Consider the following 19403-nt stretch of genomic DNA (forward strand, 5'->3'; position numbering starts at 1 on the left):
GAGCCCACTTCATCCTCTAAACTAAAAATTTGAAAAGTTACCTCAAATAATCCACAAATTTGAAGGACTATGATGTATTACATAGCATTTAATAAAAGTGTGTTTAGTTGCTCAGGGGCATCCAACTGTGACCACATGAACTACAACCTGCCAGGCTCTGTCTATGGGATTCTCCAGGCAAGAATAATGGAATGCGAATGCGTAACCGTTCCCTTTTCCAGTGGGTCTACCTGACCCAGGGATTGACCCAGGATCTCCTTTATTGCAGGCAGATCCTTTTATCTCCTGAGCCCCCAGGGAAGCTCATTAAGTAACAATAATAGTCAACACAAAGTAAAACTAGATTGTCAATCCAATAGGATAAACCACCATAAAACCGAAGCAAATGCCCCCCACATCCAGTATAGTTTTGGTTTTTTTAGTAAGAATGGTACAATTGGTTGATTAAAATTTTTCACTTTTCAACTCATTATGTTGATGTGAATGCGGTGCCTTTCTTGTTTTATTAAGAACACAGCTTTGGAGTATTTGCAGAGTGTCATTACAATGAAGTGCTGACAACGTTTTGGCCAAATTTGTTTAAGGGTCATTTATTTTCTAATCAGCGTAAAATAATCCTCTGAATAAGGCAGTTTTACATATGAAATCTCACAATTACCTCTTTATAAAATTTAAAGGCAGTAAATAGAAGAACATCTGTATTTAGTATTTCTTTAAAATCACAATTGTAACTGCTGTTTCCAAGGCCACCCATCTGAGGGGTGGGAGACACAATATCCTCATAAAAAGGACTCTAGACCCAAATTGAAATTCCATGGCTCAGGCTCCCCAGTTGGCTTCCTGGAAGGAGTTTGAGCTCCTATCCTTCTTCTTCCAGGAATCTTTCTCTGAGACAAAGGTAGAACTATGAGTGTGTGTCGGGGGAAGGGGGGCGGGGTGGTGTAGTCATCGATGTTTTCCCATTAAAAGCAGCTTTTGTTGCTTAGAACTGGTCTGTGGTGCTCTTCCATCTCTGTGTCATTTGTATTATTGCTGATATTCTATTTTGAACACCACTGGCTACAAAAGATCACTGTCATTAATGAAGGTCTGTGGGCTGAAACACTCCTCTATCATGCTACCACAGCTTAGACTCCATCATTTAGTAGTATGGCTACATCTTTTAGATTAGCTGAACTTCTGCTGAGAGTAAGAAAATGCAGGGATAGTAAACAAGGGTGGATTGGGCAAAAGGAATGAGAAACTCTTGGAGGAAGTGGACACATGTTTAAGGAGAGCATTACTTATGTTTTGTTTAGGATTTGGCTCAGGCTGGCTCTGTAAAGGAATGGATCGTTTTTACTTTATTTCCATTCATCCTCTATACTATACAGTGTATGACTTATTTAAGTGTTGAAAGTGACCATAGACTGACTGCTTGTAATCACTGAGTAGTGATGCTTTGGTTCTGGTATTTGATAAAGTCTAGCAGAGGCTCTTGAGTGCACTTATTTCTGTCATTTGCTGCAGTAGCTTAACTTTTTTTTTTTTAATGTTTTCTGGTGTAAAGTCAATGAAATACAGGAAAATGATGCTTGTGGCCAAAACCTTAATTTATCTCTTTCTTTTCCTCTGACTTTTCTTTCATTTACTTACTCATCTAGTCCCATGTTTTTTTGATGCCTTTTTGACTCATGTCTACCTCATTCCACCTGTGTGGTCAAGGCCTATTTCTTTTCCTGTATCTTTCACATTCTTTGCTTCTTTTTGCTTGACAGAGCCATCTTTGATTTTCTTTTAGTGTCATAATATTCCAAGCTGTTTCTGGACTGCTTCTTTTTCTCTATAAGCCCCAACATCCACAACTTCTCAATACAGATTAAGATTTCTCTTTTCTAATTCTGGACATGCTGTTCTCTTGCATTAAAATGTTCTGGTTTCCTATTGTGTTTTAGAATAAACACAAATTTCCCAAATTGTCATAAGTGATTCTCCACAATGCATAAACTATCCTTAAAAGATTTTCTCCATTCTAATCCTACAGTAATCTATATAGCACATTCTGGGAAAATAATCATGAGAAACATTACATATCTGTTAAATAAGTAAACATTTCTTGTGTTTTGGTTAAGCTTGATTATTCACTGGTAACTTACAATGCTATATGCATTAAGATCTCAGTTCCCTTGGTCCAGGATGTATGAAATATTTACTTCATAAGATGATTCTAAATGAGTTAACAGATATGTTTTCTTCCTATTTTTGCATATCAGTATCCCATCAGCCTTTCAAAGCTCCATCATAAAGCCATCACTGTTTGTTACTCAAAAAAATCCTGTTCTCACACCCAGATAGCTCCTAGCTGTACTTCAATCTACTCTAGCACCCTGTTTCACCTGTTATTCTTACTTTGCTCTTCCAAATAATATAGCAATTTGCACGTTTATGTGATATTCTGTTGTTCCACAACTTGAGAACCAATTTATGGAAAATAGAATTTTTTTTAAACCTACATCCTTCCCAAATATTCTCTTTTCAACTACCCCTTGCTGATTCTACAAAATGCATATGACTTTGCTCAAAATTGTCTGGAATCTACAGTATTCAGTTTACATGTCATGGTTAAGCTGGGAGAGGCCTTGCAATGTCAGCATCTCTGTTGATCTAAAGTCCTAAATTATGCTTAGAATAAACTTTATAAGAGACAAATGGGAGATGATGTGTGTGAGCTAGTGGTGAGTATATATTTCCTACTATTGCATTGCCCCCTTATTGCCAAATTCCCCTCTAATAAATATCATCCAACGACAAAGAATGAAATAGTTGGGTGGCACCACTGACTCAATGGACATGAGTTTGAGCAAGTTCCGGGAGATGGTGAAGGACAGGGAAGCCTGGCATGCTTCAGTCCACGGAGTCACAAAGAGTGGGACATGACTGAGTGACTGAACAACAACCTTGTTTGGAAATATATAGGCATTGAAGGAAAGCAAGTTAAGCAGGTAACACAATTGAATTAGCTGTTTCAGGCAATAAATAACTTAGATAGAGAGTGTATACAGGTTTTTTCATGGTCTTCTGCCTTTTAAAAGAAGAGGTGAAAATCCTAGAATAATGACTTTTTGCATGCATTCTGGAGCCAAAGGAGAGACAGACAGATTGTTTGGGGGCAGAGTATTCTGTCATGTTCTGTAAGGCTGGGGTCATCATAGCTAAAGGCATGAGCAAGACAGGCAAAAATAACTCTGTCTATGAGAGAAAAGGTTGGTTTTGCTGGAAAGTGTTCTTGTATGTGTGAAAGGTGTCTTTGTATAACAGAAGGAAATTGCCTTGACTTCTGAGCTGAAGAGTTGACAAGTTGTGTTCACTTGTAGAATCATCACAGTCAGTAAGTAGCAACAAAAGAATATTCCTAAACAAAGGAAAATTTCAGAAAAAGAGAAGAGGAAATAGAAGGAAAAGGAGAATATGAGATGCTGTATAGTCAAAGCTATGCGTTTTCCAGTAGTCAAGTATGGTGTGAGAGTTGGATCACAAAGAAAGCTGAGCACCAAAGAATTGATGCTTTTGAACTGTAGGACTGGAGAGGACTCCCAAGAGTCTTCTTGTCTGCAAGGAGATCAAACCAGTCAATCCTAAAGGAAGTCAACCTTGAATTTTCATTGGGAAGACTGATGCTGAGAGTCCAATAATTTGTCCACCTGATACAAGAGCCAATTCATTGAAAAGGCTCTGATGCTTGGAAAGATTGAAGGCAAAAGAAGAAGAGGATGAGATGCTTAATGCTATCTAACCATCTCATGGACATGACTGAATGGACATGAATTTGAACAAAGTCTGACAGAGGATCCTGGTGTGCTTCAGTATCTGAGGTCACAAGAGTAGGACATGACTTAGTGACTGAATGACAACAAAAATGAGATGACATTTGCTCTTAGAATATAAAATTGAAATCTTATGTGTCTGCATCGTGTCCAACTCTTTGCAAACCTATGGACTATATAGCCTGCCAGGTTCCTCTGTCCTACGAAATTAACCAGGCAATAATACTGGGGTGGGTTTCTATGCCCTTCTCCAGGGGATCTTTCCAACCCAGTGACTGAACCCATGTCTCTTATGTCTCTTGCACTGGCAGGCAGGTTCTTTACTGCTAGTGCCACCTGGGGAGCCCATATGTATTTGAGAGTTTACCAAATAGAGTGTTTTAATAGCATTTCATCCTTCACAAGTTTTCACTCACTTTCTATCTTTCTCTTCTTTCTTTCATCTTTATCCACCTTCCCATCTACCTTTTTATTTCATTTCTCCCAAGATGTTGGATGGAATATTTCCCATTGTCTGTTGTCTAGGAATTCTTGCTAAAGCCCAAATTATGCTACAAAACCAGCCCAGCAACATCACTGCCTTCTTCAGGAGAGCTCGGCCCTCATTGCAGGTTATCTAGAAGCAGTTGAACAAGCTGAACAACCCTAATCCAGTCACTTCTCTCCAGTCTCTATAGAGGCTTAGTCTATTTGGAGGGTTTCGTAATTCAGGGACCTAATAGGGGAGGTTTGATAATTGACAAAGATAGTTTAAAAGAAGAGAATGGTATTTCACTTCCCAGTTTTTTTATGAATCCAACTTCCTGATCTACTCTGTGTGTATGTAATCAGGCAGAGAATTGTCCCGAGACCCCAAGAGGGGATCAGATGCACACCAGTATTTTTGCCATTCGGTTGTTTGGAGTGTTGATGATACATGGGTATCTGGTGGGTCAGCTAGTAGGCAGCTGACCTTAAGCCAATTAATTTTCTCCAGATGGTGTTTGTAGAGTGAGGGAAACAGAGGCTGTGGAGAATACTGCAAGTGGGGAGTTGTGGGTGCTAGAACATTTCCCGGGTTAAAAAAGAAACTATGCTGCCGAGTATCCACAACTTATGAATGTCCTGAAAAATCACAAGGGTGCCCCACAAGACAGATGTTTGTCAGTCAAGGCGAATTGCAGATCAGTCTCTTTTAACCATGAGAAGGCTACATCAGCACCACATAAATCAGTGATGTCAGAACTTTCTCATTTTATCACCCCTTGCCTACTTCCAACATGGCCCGAGGAATGAAGATCTAGAGAGGGAGAGAAGGAACCTTGCAGAAATGGACATATCTGCTTTCCCTGGTAGCTCCCCCAGGGCCTCAGCAGAGGAGAGAGAAACATTTAAATAGGCTGAATATGAGATGGAGTTGACACTTAACTGAGCAGGACTTGTTAAACCCAGAGTGATAGAACGTATGGAATGCTGCAAGATGATGCAAGAAATGAGGATGCAGTGGAGCGTGGGGGAAGACAGCCCCTGGAGGAGGATGGAGCCAGTTCACCTTTGTATCTGCTCCGGTCCCAACATTTGTGTCCCCCAGAAATTTCATAGGTTGAAATCCTGACTCCCATGGTGATGGTGTTTCATAGGTGGGGCCTTTGGGTAGTGAAGTTATGGAGGTGGTGAAGGATGGAGCCTCCTAGATGAGATGACTGCTTTTATATATAAGAGACACACGGAGTTCTCTAGCCCTTCCCCAACGTGAGGATACAGTAAGAAGTGTGTGACCAGAAGAGGGCCCCACCTGACCATTTCCAAACAGTGGAAATCTATTTCCATTGTTTTTAAATGTTTTTAAGTCTGTGATATTTTGTTATAGCAGCCCCAAAGGACTAAGACAGCATTATAACAATCTTTAGACAGTTCAGTAAACCTCATGCTCTTTGAGTACACTAATTTCATAGCATTTACATTGTCTGTTATAATTCTGTGAAAGTTGGCTGACTTTTGGAAAAAAATCCTGAGAATTCAGTCTTCTTGGTAGCATGACCAACACAATGAATGTTTATCTAATTTTTAATTCTAATAACTTGACCCAGAATAATTTGCTGTGATTCTAAAGTAAGTTATTAATGGTCTTTGTAATGTCAGTTTCTGCTATTTGTGACAAATTTTAATCAGAAGTTCTTTCTCTCAATCATAAGGAAGGATTTTCATTTGATTGTCTATTAAATGAAGATAAGAAACATTGACAAAATTGCAGTCTTAGATTTTGACATCGCTACAGAGTCTGTTTTTATTTAAGATGAAACCCATTAGAGCCAAGCATGCATTACAAAGCTATAAAGCTCAGAGAAGTTTGCCAGGGAATGGATCATTAAGAACCATCTCAGAAATGGATAGGATGAATGTGGGCTTAGCAGTTGTTGTTGTAGATGATTCTGCAATTCAGGAGCTTAAGGTAAGTATCAATCTTGCTTGAATCCCTGCGCAGGCAGTGGAGCAGGTTATAAAAAGCGGAATAACGTGCATCTTCATCCTTAGTTTGCAGGGACGGGAGTCCTGACCACACAGGGTAGGGCTCAGTCTCTTTGGCTCCAGGAATAACCTAAACATCCAAAAGATAATGAGTTATTATGAGTTTTAGTAGTATTTGCTCATCTTTGTTCTTTCTAATTATCAAATTAAAAATTAGGGAAGATACATGAAAGTCTCTACACTTGGATTTTGGAGCCAGTGTATCAGATATATGTTAGTAATTTATTAATAAAAACTAAAGCAGAACTCAAGTATTTGGTTTTGATCTTCTCTTTTCTTTCTTCTCACTCTCATCCTGTGGTTTGAGGAGAATAGAGAAAGAATACAAGCTGAATTTCAGTAGAGGATATCTTGGGATATTTTGAAGAAAACATTTATCTTGCAAATTGTATTCTCTAATTCTCTTATCCCTGAAAATATTTCAGCCATCTGTACCCAGGAAGAGGCAAGATTTTGGTGTAACTGTGCAATTCAAGAAAGACTATACCTGTGAAAAATTGCTGTGGAATTCTAATTCACTTACAAGAGAATCTATCACTATGAATGAACAGGTTCTTGCTTTATGTAACACCGGTCTAGAAAAAGAAGGCCTGAATTGTGTTCTTGTACAGTGAGATAGTTCAAAACTCATTCCTCATTACAGAAATCACCTCTCTCATTCATGAAAATAGCAAGGAAGCTTTCATGAGGCTGCTCACCTGGCCAAATATCATCTCCATGCCTTCCAGAAGTCGTTTGTTTTCTTCCTCAATCTCTATGGCCCTCGATAGGATAGCATCTGGGGCTCCTTTCATACCCCGCACCTCGGTGACTAGGTGATACAGAGGGTCATTCCAGGAGCGCAGCAACCCAAGAATCAAGCTCATAAGGACTTCATGCTGAACAACCACAAGAAACAATCTCATTAAAATAAGCATAATTCAGTGGATTTGGTAACATGTGATTTTTGCTCAGAGTGATTGACCTAAAAAACTCCTGGTTTTTCCTATATGTATTGAAAATTTTTTGAAGGTTGCAAAATTATAAAATGTAAGCTATCGGTTTATACTTTGCTGAAATACTTAAAAATCTGGCTTATTTTAGTAACCAATGTTTCTGATGAGTTCTAATTTATAACATAAAGAATTTTCTTTTTCCCTCTGAAATTCTGCCATCCACTGAGTGAGTTCTTTTATATTTGAATGCTTTGCTTGTCTGGGGAGAGAAATCTAAGTATTTTATTGGAACTCAGTATGTGCCTGGAGTACCTGACCCAGGAAAGAAGGACTCCACCAGTGCCCAACTCATTTTCACCCAGTGATTCATTCATATTAATGAATCGATGTGTTCATTCATGTATTTTTAGTTTTTGAGTGGTAGTTCCTTTTATGATATTAGAACAAAGAGGCAGTAAAGAAGATATGACATTCCTAACCACACTTTCCTCAGTCCATCCCAACGTCAGCCCCCAAGCTGATATCAGAGCAGTCTATTTTGTTGACATGTGTCTGGGCAGAAAATGGCACAGTGTTGTCTTTATTAAGAGCATTAGTGGGATTCCCCATGGAGGGTTTTGCCCCTTAGTTCACTACTATCAGGACTGGACATGCTCCCAGGGGCTGAGCATCTCTGATTAAAATTCTTGATTTCTTGATGGCCATGAACTACTTTAATGGTACAGGAAATGAACAGCAGAGAAGAATCAAACAGACATTGCAATAGAAACATGATGGGATGTGAGAGTAAGGGAGCTGAAATGAAATTTAGACTCTAGGGTGAGTGGCAGCATGGTTTTCCTGGGGGCGTTGTAGCTTAAAGAGGAAGAGTGAGAGCTCTGATTGGAAGAAACCCAGAATCACTGCTTACTACCTATGTGACTGGTACAAATTCCACAATTTTTCTGAGTCTTGGTTTCCATATTACAGGAAGTGTAATAACGGTCATTGTGCTACAGGAATTTTCATGAGGATTAAACACAGTAATGAAAACAAAGTACTTTGTAAATTGTATGGCAAGGTAATAGCTCTCAATAAATTTTAAATTTATTTTAAACTTATTTTAAAAGTCCTCCTTTTTCTTCTTGACCTTCTTCCTTCATTTTATCATCCTCCTTATTAAGAAGATTAGCAGATGAAAAAAATCCTGGTATCACTAACAAAGCTGAAGCAAGAGAACAGATTGTACTTAAGGGGAGGTGCATGTGGAAATATTTTAAATAATGTTAGCGCTGTGCCTAGTTCAGGGAATGAGAAAGGAGCGATTATAATGATAAAAATTTGGATCTGGGATACATGATTGAGGCTTATCGGTAGACATGTGGTCATCAGAACAAAGGCAATCATCACAACCATGAGAAACAAAACATAATATTTTTTAGGACCCGTTTTGGAGGGAGATTTATAATTAAAAATAAGAGGTGTTAGAGGAGTCAGTCAAGAATGAGGTAGGTATCAGAGAAGTAGAAGAATCAGGTGAGCCTTGAAAGGCAGAATTGGTGGCTTAAGTAGTGCAGTGTAGAAGTGACTCCCATGTAGGAGTCACTAGTACAGGGAATACTCAAAACTGGGGTTGTGTTTCTTACATATCCATGAATTTTTTTAATCTATATTTTAAACATGGACATTCCATTTATTTCATGTTTTCATACAGTATAATGGCTGCAACCTTGGATCTAATGCATTGGTTGAACTTATGTTGTCCGCATGGACAATTCATAGATCTGTTATTTATTTTGCTGCTACAGATCTTTATAGTCATCCCTTGATTTTACTCATATTTCATCAACTGTATAATGCAACTGCATAATGCATAATGTTTCTCCGCCTTTCTCTGCATGTCCAGTTACCATGACCTCTAATAACCTGAAGCCTGGTAACACCAGTGCACTGTCTCACTTGTTCTGGTGAAAACCCGGATAAAAGACTCACGTGGGTCTGTTGGGCTTGTTCTTTATCTTCAGGGGTAGGAAGGGAGGAGGTATGGCAGCTGTTGAGGGCCATGGTAATGAACCCTTTGCCCTGGGCATACCGTTTATCCTGGAAGCAATCAAGCAAATTCAATTCGTTAGGGTTGTTTGGGCATTCAATAAATGAACCTTTAGCAGAATATTAACACATTTGATAGATGAATAATTTTTTTTAATGAGGGTCACATAAAAATTGAAAGTAATTCTTTTTCCTACTTTTACTTTCTATTATCTCTGAAAACAGTTGCTTGTCATCTAAATTCCAACCTCTTTCCTTCTTTTTTTTTCCCTTGTTTCATTTCATCCTTCCCATAGTTACTATTTGGATAGCAAACACTAAAAATAACCCAAATATGAAATATTAACTGCTTTATTAAGTATCATCTTTTTTTAGTATTTGAACCAAATATAGTGCATATGTATGATACCTATGTAGACATTTAATCTCTTGTTTACTTTGGGTTGGAACCAATGTACTCCCTTAAAAGAAGATATATAATTATAACTTTTCTTTGACTAATCTGAATCCACAAACCCATAGCTTAGTATGCTTCACAGATGCAGAATACAGCATTGTTGATGGTGAGAAAATGGTAAGTCAGAAAAACATGGCATAAAATTTTTGAAAATAGTAAGCAATGGACTGAGAAGGAGAGTCAAAATAACTAGCTAACATGTTGATAAAGAAAACCTTATCTTTAGCAAAAGTTGTGAGCATTTAAAGAGATTACTTCGAAGATCTGGAAAAAAAGATGACAGTCAAAAATGGAAGATGAAAGGAAAACTAGTGAATAAAAAGAACTATATGAATTTAATAGAAACTTTGAGCACCATTTTTTATCAGTTTTCTGCTCTACTATGGGCTCCTTGATTGACATAAAAGAGTATACAACTTTAAAAGTAATTTCATCAGAAAGAGAATAATTTTGTTTCCAATTATAAACCAAGCATTCTATTGTAGTTATAAACCCATATATTGCACATCTTAGAACAGTAATTTGTAGCATTTAAAAAACTATCATTATTTGTTTTCATTACAGGAATTCAGCTCTGTCTAATGTGTTCCATCCACCCAGTTCACTGAAGTGCAGTTCCCATTTATTGGCTATTTACTGTGTGCTGGGTGAAGAATGCCCAGAGAGACACTGAAGGACCAGAAAACCAAGATGCTTCTTTTTCCCAGCCCCACCTAAGAGTGCTTTTTGTCAGGTACTGCTATGAACCGAATGCTGCTGCTGCTGCTAAGTCACTTCAGTCGTGTCCGACTCTGTGCGACCCCATAGACGGCAGCCCACCAGGCTCCCCAGTCCCTGGGATTCTCCAGGCAAGAACACTGGAGTGGGTTGCCATTTCCTTCTCCCCCAAATTCATGTGTTGAAGCAAAAATCTCCGAAGTACTGTGTTTGGAGAAGGGTCTTTATGAAGACTGTGTGCAAGCTACGTCGCTTCAGTTGTGCACCGCTATTTGCAACCCTGTGGACTATAGCCCTCTAGGCTCCTCTGTCCATGGAGATTCTCCAGGCAAGAATACTGGAGTGGGTTGTCATGCCCTCCTCCAGGGCATCTTCCTGACCCAGGGATTGCACCTGCATTTTTCATGTCTCCTGCATTGGCAGGAGGGTTCTTCCCCACGAGCACCACCTAGGAAGCCCTTATGAAGATTGACAATGAAAGTGAAAATCACTCATTTGTGTCCCACTCATGGAATTCTCCAGGCCAGAATACTGGAGTGGGTAGCCTTTCCCTTATCCAGGGGATCTTCCCAACCCAGGGATTGAACCCAGATCTCCCACATTGCAGGTGGATTCTTTACCAGCTGAGCCACAAGGGAAGCCCAGAAGATTATGAGGATTAATTAAAGTTAAATGAGCTCGTAGGGCGGAACACTGATCCAAAATGTTAGAGTCTTTATGAAGAGAAACACTGGAGAGTTTTCTTTTTTGTCTCTGTGCCTTTCCTCTGTTTCTCTTCCCTGCCCCCAACCCTGCATGGACACAGGGAGAAGCCAACCTGGGTAGACAGAGCCCTTACCAGAAACTGACCTTGCTGGCACTCTGATCTGGGACCTCCAGCCCCCAGAAGTGCAAGGAAATAAAGTTCTGTTGTTTAATCCACTGAGTCTATGGTATTCTGCTATGAGAGTCCAAGCTGACAAATACAGGTGCTTTAAATTTATTTTGGAAATTTAACAAATAAAAGCAAATTGAAACAGGTATGTCACTGCTTAAGAATCATGGAGATTTCATGAAACATCTTTTCTTCAGTTACCATATCTTATGAACTAATGTCTTATTTGACCTAGAAAGTGTGTTCTTTGAAGTTTGGCTGATGCAGCCTTCTTGTTTAAAGGATAGTATAGCCCAGTCACTTACGCAAAGGTTTCTTCTGGAAATAAGCAAGAAATACAGTACTTACAAATTCGTTGAACATTTCCGAGGAGAGGTCATGGATGTAGTGGGACACCATGACTGCCCGGTCAAACAGGTCTCGAAGGGATACCTGGCAGTTGCCAGGCCCATTGGGACAGACGGGGGTGGAGACCACACCCTGGCACAAGAGTAGATTTGACACCACCAGCAGCAGGAGCAGGCGGGACCCTGCTTAAATAAAAACATGAGCCGCTCTGAGATGATGTATTAGCCCAAGGTTAGCAAAAGCCATCCTCTCCAGGGAGGCCTCATCTCTCCCCGTTGCCCTGAGCAGGATTTGGTGCTGTAGCAGCTGGGGTGGGGAAGAAGCAACACCTTCCACTGTGTAAATTCAGATGGATGATGATATTTGCACAGATATATAGTTGCAGAAGTAGGTTACTCCATGCATTTTTGTATTGCTCCCAGAAGTGCTCCTGTGTTCTGCAAACACTTGGAATTTAAATTAATGTGAGTCAGCGTGTTTAGGTCATTCTCCTACGATAGTCTAATGTCTTGGGATTCTCTGCAGATTCTCAGCAGCTTGTAGGAGTTTGTCATTTTTTCACTGTTACTGACTCATGCTTGCATTTTAGACACTGAAATGGCAAGAACAGCACAGTTGATTTGTGTGGTTTACCATCATGGTGGGTAAGAAGAAACACATGACTTCCTGAACCCTATTATCGAACACAAAGAGAATTCTAAGAGAAAAAGGATACTGCATCTTGGATCTGCTAACCCCATCCATTTCCTTGATACTTTGCTAAAAGCTTTTAAAAATGTGTAAAATTTGTGTTTCATGATAATCCTCTGAGATAGCCTTGGCCTTCACTGTATTCTTGTTGTGCATAACTAAGTTCAGTCTCTTTGTCACCCCATAGACTGCAGCATTCTAGGCTCCCCTTCATTCATTATATCCTGGAGTTTGCTCAAATTCATGTCTGTTAAGTCAGTGATGCTATTTAACCATCTCATCCTCTCCTGCCCACTTCTTGTATTGCCTTCAATCTTTCGCAGCATCAGGGCTCTTTCCAGTGATCTCCATTATTATCATCAGATTTTATTAATAAACAGTGACTTAGGGCAAGTGATTTTCCCCCAAGTCCCATGATTAGCAGATGGAGGTGACTGGGGACCACACTGTCATCTTTTCACTTCCTCATGTCACAACACACAGGCAGTTGGGCTCTTGGGTTGCATGTGTGTAACAGGGACCCCATCAGTAGCTGTGATGGCCCGTGCTTGGGGCGATCATTGCCATTACTAGTAGAGAAAAATATTTTGTCTTTGCATGACAGCAGTGACCCTAGAAAGATGATTTTATCCACTCATTCTGCTCTGTCTATAAAACATTCATTTTTAAAGTCCTTTACAATTAGCAGAGACAATGTAGTCACCAATTTACTATCTCAGCAGATGGACTGATATGAACCACTAACATATCAATAACTTACACTTTCAAAAGGAAAAAGGCAATGATTTAAATCATGTTTAAGTTCAAATTGCTCCAAATAAAATAAAGAATGTAGAAATGTGTTTACCAAAAAACTCCTTTCGTCTGGAATCTTGAATAAATGTAATTGGAAAGTGTCCAAGACAAAACAAGGCAAGGGCTAAAGATTTAGGGTGAAAAAATACCTAACCTTCAACACCTGAAAATATCTAAAAGACTATGTAGTATAGAATGTAGTATAGAATGAACAACCTTTTAGTTGCAAAATAAAAATATCAATATTGTGAGATAATTCATATAACAGTCTTTTAATTTTTCAAAGGCATATTTCCAAAGAGATTATTTTAGGTACTTTACAGTCATGTAACACAGCTGATTAACTGTTTTATCTACAAGTATAAATATAAAGTACTTTACAGATAGAGAAATTGGAATATTGGTTCTAGGAAATTCATAACTGGATAGATATTCTTTAACTTTGACTACATTTATCTGAACCTTTATCATCTGAAGGACTTTTTTCCACAGCCTAAGATGAGATAAAAAAGAAATGTTTTTGTTGTTTCATAAGATAAATTTTGTAATTAATGTCTTTGCCTTATAATTTCTTTTGTTAAATTAATTTTTATCGGAATATACTTGCTTTAGAATATTATGCTAGTTTCTGCTGTATAGCAAAGTGAATTAGCTGTATGTATACATATATACCCTCTTTTTTGGATTTCCTTCCCAGTTAGGTCACCAGAGAGCACTGAGTAGATTTGTCCTTGCTATACAGTAAGTTCTCATTAGTTATCTGCAATTTCTTTTTCTAGCAAATGTCAACCAAGCAAGTAAAGGCGATTATTGTTACTAGCCTGTGTTTTCTTCTAAGATATCATTTGGATTAAACCCAGTCAACAAAGTATTGTAGGAGACTACTCTGCTGTCACTGTCTGTATTATAGCTTCAGAGTTAAAAGTTTCATCAGACTGACTCATCTTAGCCACACCACATAAGAATCTTGGTAACTAGAAAATGTTTGTTTCTACCTTCTGGAGTTGTGATGAATTGGACTCAGAGACATTTTTGGTCTTATTCCAGTCTAAGTTTTCTCAACTTTGACATGATTGGTACCCTGAGCTGGATAAGTACTTGTTCTGGGGGCTAACTTGTGCATTGTAGTATGCTTAGCAATATCTCTGATCTCTGCCCCCTGGGCACCAGTTGCACCCCTGCCCCATATTAAGACAACCAAAACCATCTCCAGACATTAACCAAATGTCTCTGGAAGACAGTCCTCCATTCAAGAACCACTGTCCTATTGTGCCCCTATACAACTGATTTCTAGAGCAGGATTAGCTAGTTCTTCTAAACTCTGTAATCCTGAAACCCAAGAGAATATTTCCTCAAATTTCAAATTAATGCCCCCATTGGAACATGGATAAAACCCAACAACTCCGCAAGCTGCTGTACATACCTTTCTGTGACGAACCTTTGCTGTCCATGGTGGTGATGATTTCAAGAAACACACTTCACCAGGAAGCTCTCGTCCTATGGCTTTCTCTTCCCCAGATGTTGGCTTTATAAGGCTTTGACATCTTCATGAATATATTTAATCAGGCATTCCCTTCCCTTTTGCCAGTCATCTATTTCCGTCATTGAGATTACCCCCATAATTTCAAACATTGAATGGTATTCTATTTCTTATTCATATTCAGGAAGACATACTGACCAGAAATGAACATCTAGGAAGGATTTTGATTAATTAGACTGAAAGGAAATGAGAGAGATAATGATGGTGAGATCTGGAGACTAGTTTGAGTTAGAGGAACTATAAAATTATAGCAGTCATTTCTTGTAACATTTGCCTTTATTTCTCTGCAGTTTCTTGAATATAGCATTATCTTTCACTTAGGTGTCTCATGTATTATCAAAGAGTATTTTATTCTCATTCAAAATTGCTGGCTGAAGTCAAGATTTCAAAATTTACACACTAAATACTAAGAAATATAGAATAAGGATGAGTAAGTAAGATTTTCAGTTCCTGTTATACTCTCAATACATTTTCCTCATTTTTTTTTCTTGATTTTTACACATTCTGTTTCGTCCTTTCTAAAAGGATATATCTCTGTGGTAAAACATGCGTTTTCACATAAGTCTTTTGATTTTAACATGTATGTAAAGTTATATCTTTCGTCCCCAGATTGAGAAACAGTGGGATGGGGAGTTTAAATGTCAAGGATATAGAATTAGTCAAGTTAGATACCGAAAGGTTTATCACTTCAAGAGAAATCAGGAGGGATGTGAAGAGGGCTGGAAAATGAATCCTCCAACATACGTTGCCCTCTCTTCTCCAATGAACACAAAACTCACCCCTAACTTTAGGGAGTTCATACTGGGGAAGTGACAGTGGTTTTCAAGGGCACACACACACATACACACACACACACAAACTCTGGTAAATGCAGTAAAACAAAATTCTAAACAGTCATGTTCACTTTCCTTAAGGGTAAGGTTACACAAACTGTTATTAACTTATGATAGCTTTAATTCTCTGACCTCAAGCCACTCTAGGGTCAAGGTGACAAAAATTCATCTTTCATGGGCTCTAAAGTTCCACTTGCCTTTTAGAGATTTCCTGAATGAGATGATGGTAATGAATATAGACCAAGTTGCTGATGACTTTCTTTAATTTTTAAGTTCATGCATCTCAAGCAGCCTGTGACCTTTAGTTTCAATTTTACCATATGTCTCTCAGAGTAAATTGACAAGTGAGCTGCATTAAGAAAATAATCTCTTTTTATTGCATTCATATTTTCTATAGTTTCTCCTGCTGTATTTTGCTTTAGCAATTATCCAAGTGCGCTTATGGGGACTTAGAAATCATAACAAAGACTAACGCCACTTAAAAACTATCCTCCTAACTGCCTTAGCTTAATCAATACTGATTTTGCATCAAATGAATCAAGTATGATGCTACATAGACTCCGTCAACTTAAAGCTGGGTCAAAATGCCATGCTTGGTATCTGTTTTTCCCTGGACAGTGAAAGTCTGAGTTGTTGAGAGCAGTGCCATTTGTAAAGAAATTAATGCTGCCCCAATTTCCCCTCCTTTCCTGAAACTTAATAATAGGAAAATCTGCCCTAAGAATTGACAACTTAATCTTAAAATTTAAAGGTGCTTTACCTTTTGTAGATACCGAGGAAAAAAGTAATTTAAAAAGCCTAAGTTGTTTATTCAATGGAGGCCAACTGATCTATTTGATTCCGAAGAGGTCCATGTTTCTCTGTAAAATTTCTTGTGTGCTTTCTTGCTGATTCACAGCCCTATATTTCCTGTTAAAAGGATACTGCCATAGCTAAATAATGCAAACTGCTGCTGCTGCTAAGTCGCTTCAGTCGTATCTGACTCTGGGCGACCCCATAGACGGCAGCCCTCCAGGCTCTCCCATCCCTGGGTTTCTCCAGGCAAGAATACTGGAGTGGGTTGCCATTTCCTTCTCCAATGCATGAAACTGAAAAGGGAAAGTGAAGTCGCTCAGTCACGTCTGACTCCTAGTGACCCCATGGACTGCAGCCTACCAGTCTCCTCCATCCATGGGATTTTCCAGGCAAGAGACCTGGAGTGGGTTGAAATAATGTAAAAGGCTTATTTTATATAAAATGTCATAACTGTCTTATCTGTCTTTCTCATATGTCACTGCCTATCTACCTTAATTTTTGTATGTGCTCTTTTGCAGATCTTCCTCTTTATCAAAACTTGCCATTACATTAGAGCAATCAAGAAGTTCACTAAGAATGGACTTGTCTGTTTCTATTGACAGATATTCGTTCATTGCCATTTTTGGACTGAGAGTTTAGGATTAAACTTGGTGATTGATTTCTGTCAAGTGGGTGAATAAATAGGTCAAATAATGTTCAATTCTCCATGATATTTTTAGTTCCTAAAACTAACAGATATATTTTCCATCCTTTCTAAAAGCTTCTAATACTAAGTAACATCAGGTTGGATTTCATCCCTAATTAGAAATGGAGCCTATACGCTCTTTATATTTTCTTTTGTTCATCTATTTTTAAGATTGAAATAATATTTTTTCTTTTTTTCCTTAATGATGCAGAAATATTTAAAATACTTCACATAACTTGAAAGTTGTCTGGATATAGTATGGAATATTAAAGAGCTAAAGAAATTTAGGTGGTTAAAATCATCAGAATAAATGGATCACAAGGACATTTCAACTTACACTAGTAATGAATTGTCTTTTTATCATTATTATTTTTGATTGAAGTATAGTTGACTTATAAAATTAGTTTTAGATGTATAATATAGTAATTAGATATTTTTAAGCTATTATCCATACAAAGTTATTACAGTATAATAACTTTGGCTGTATTCCCTGTGCTCTATATTACATCTCTGTGACTTATTTTATAACTGAAATAAATAATATTTGGAGTCTGTAACCCCAAGTCCCCTTCACCTGATTTGCTCATATCCCCACACTTTCCCCTTTGGCAACCACTGATTTGTTCTCTGTATCTGTGAATTTGTTTTTGTTTTGCTATACTTGTTCTGTATGTTTTCACTTATATGTGGAGTGACGGTCTCTAATTTGAAAATGACTATAGGCATAGTGTTATGGATTGAAAAATTTCAAAAGATCAGATAAGAAGTAGAATCTGGGATACGCTCATTGTAGCGCATTAGCAAGCTGAATGACTTGCCCACCAAGGCCATGACAGCTCTGAGGCCAACCATAAAAGTTCCAAAGTGGGCAGTGGCCCAGTTCCTAGAAACCTGCCCCCTCTCCAAAATAGTTGGAATAATACTCCCACCCTTTAGCCTATGGAATTACCCAGACCATAAAAATGAACCAGCCCATATTTCAGGGCCTCTCACCTTCTGAGGGGGCTTCTCAGGTGGTGTCAGTGGCCAAGAACCCATCTGCCAACACAGAGACATAGAGATGTGGGTTTCATCATGAATCAGCAAGATTCCCTGGAGTAGGAATTGGCAGCCCGCTGCAGTATTCTTGCTTGGAATAGTCCATGGATAGAGGAGCCTGGCTGGTTACAGTCCTTGGGGCTGCAAAGAATCGGACATGACTGAGCAACTGATCACATAACACAGCACCTTTTGAGATGGCCCACTATGTTGCGTGTGCTTCTCTCTAAATAAATCGATTTCTCCTCTTCAAAAGAAAAGCAGATAGGAGATGTGTTGCTTTTGTTTGTTTGGGTTTTCTGTTTTGTTTTTTTTCATTTTTGTTGTAGTATACCTGATTTACAATGTTGTGTTTCAGGTGTATGACAAAGTGAACCAGTTTTCCATATACATAATCCACTTTTTCTTAGATTCCTTTCCCATTTAGGCTATTACAGTGTATTGAGTAGAGTTGCCTGTATTGTTTTTGATATAAATGATCAGAAAATGTAAAGAATACATTGGAGAAAAGATGGATCATAATGGGGCTTTCTTGAATTACACTGTTTGCAGGATAAACAAAAGCATTGATTTGATTACATTCTGTTATGTACATTAACTTCATTTGTATTAAGACATATATTTTTTCCCCCATAAGTTCAATGCTTGTCGCTTTACTAGGGCTTTGCAAATCATCAGCTTCTCTAAATAACCCTAAATAACTTGATTTGTCAACAGTGTCTTGAGGGCATTTGTTCCTTAAATAAGAAAGCAATATTGGAAGCATTTGGAAATGAAAATTTCCCCTGTAATTTCATGTTTCTTTTTCTTTTTTTCACTTACAGGATATTCATATCCTCTGATCTAGATCCATGGGTTGTGTTAGCTTACTCTGAGTTTCTATTCATATCCTCTGGTCTAGATCCATGGGTTGTGTTAGCTTATTCTGAGTTTCTATTCATATCCTCTGATCTAGATCCATGGGTTGTGTTAGCTTACTCTGAGTTTCTTATCATATGAGTGTTTTGAATCATCTATACCTTTGGACAAGTTTTAATGCCTGATATAAAATAATGCCAGATCCAAGGATGATGTGCCTAGGGATTTCATAGATTCTCTCCTTGAGATTTCATTTTTGCAAGTAAAAGCATCAAATATTTGGCCGTATGCTAACTTTATGTGGGGCAGTTTATTAACTTGCAAAAGATTCTTCATATTTAGATATTGTTGTGTGTATTCCTTGTCTACGGGCAAGTGGATCTGAAGCATACATACTTCAAGCGAGAGTCAGAGGGAAAAGGAGAGATAGTCTAATAGGAAATGGGACTCAGCCATGTCTTCTTCCAGGGATAATTTTAAATTTTATCATTAGCCTGAG

At 38.3% G+C, this 19403-nt stretch overlaps 1 protein-coding gene across 2 annotated transcripts; it reads right to left on the reverse strand.

Annotated features, from left to right (window-relative positions):
* Nucleotides 1-6038: 6038 nt before the first annotated feature.
* LOC133236614 (prolactin) lies at nt 6039-14687 on the reverse strand. Of its 2 annotated transcripts, none has more exons than XM_061398733.1 (5): nt 14579-14687; nt 11671-11852; nt 9218-9325; nt 7010-7189; nt 6039-6381 (listed from the first exon to the last, which is right to left on the reverse strand). In XM_061398733.1, exons 1-5 carry the CDS (start codon nt 14604-14606, stop codon nt 6190-6192), a joined length of 690 nt encoding a protein of 229 aa, XP_061254717.1. In that variant the 5' UTR covers nt 14607-14687; the 3' UTR covers nt 6039-6189. The 2 variants fall into 2 exon arrangements, with proteins under 2 accessions (XP_061254717.1, XP_061254716.1); XM_061398732.1 differs by having other exon boundaries at nt 11671-11855; nt 14579-14676.
* Nucleotides 14688-19403: the final 4716 nt, after the last annotated feature.

This window comes from Bos javanicus, chromosome 23, assembly GCF_032452875.1.
Source record: "Bos javanicus breed banteng chromosome 23, ARS-OSU_banteng_1.0, whole genome shotgun sequence".
In the NCBI taxonomy this organism is placed as follows: Eukaryota; Metazoa; Chordata; class Mammalia; order Artiodactyla; family Bovidae; genus Bos; species Bos javanicus.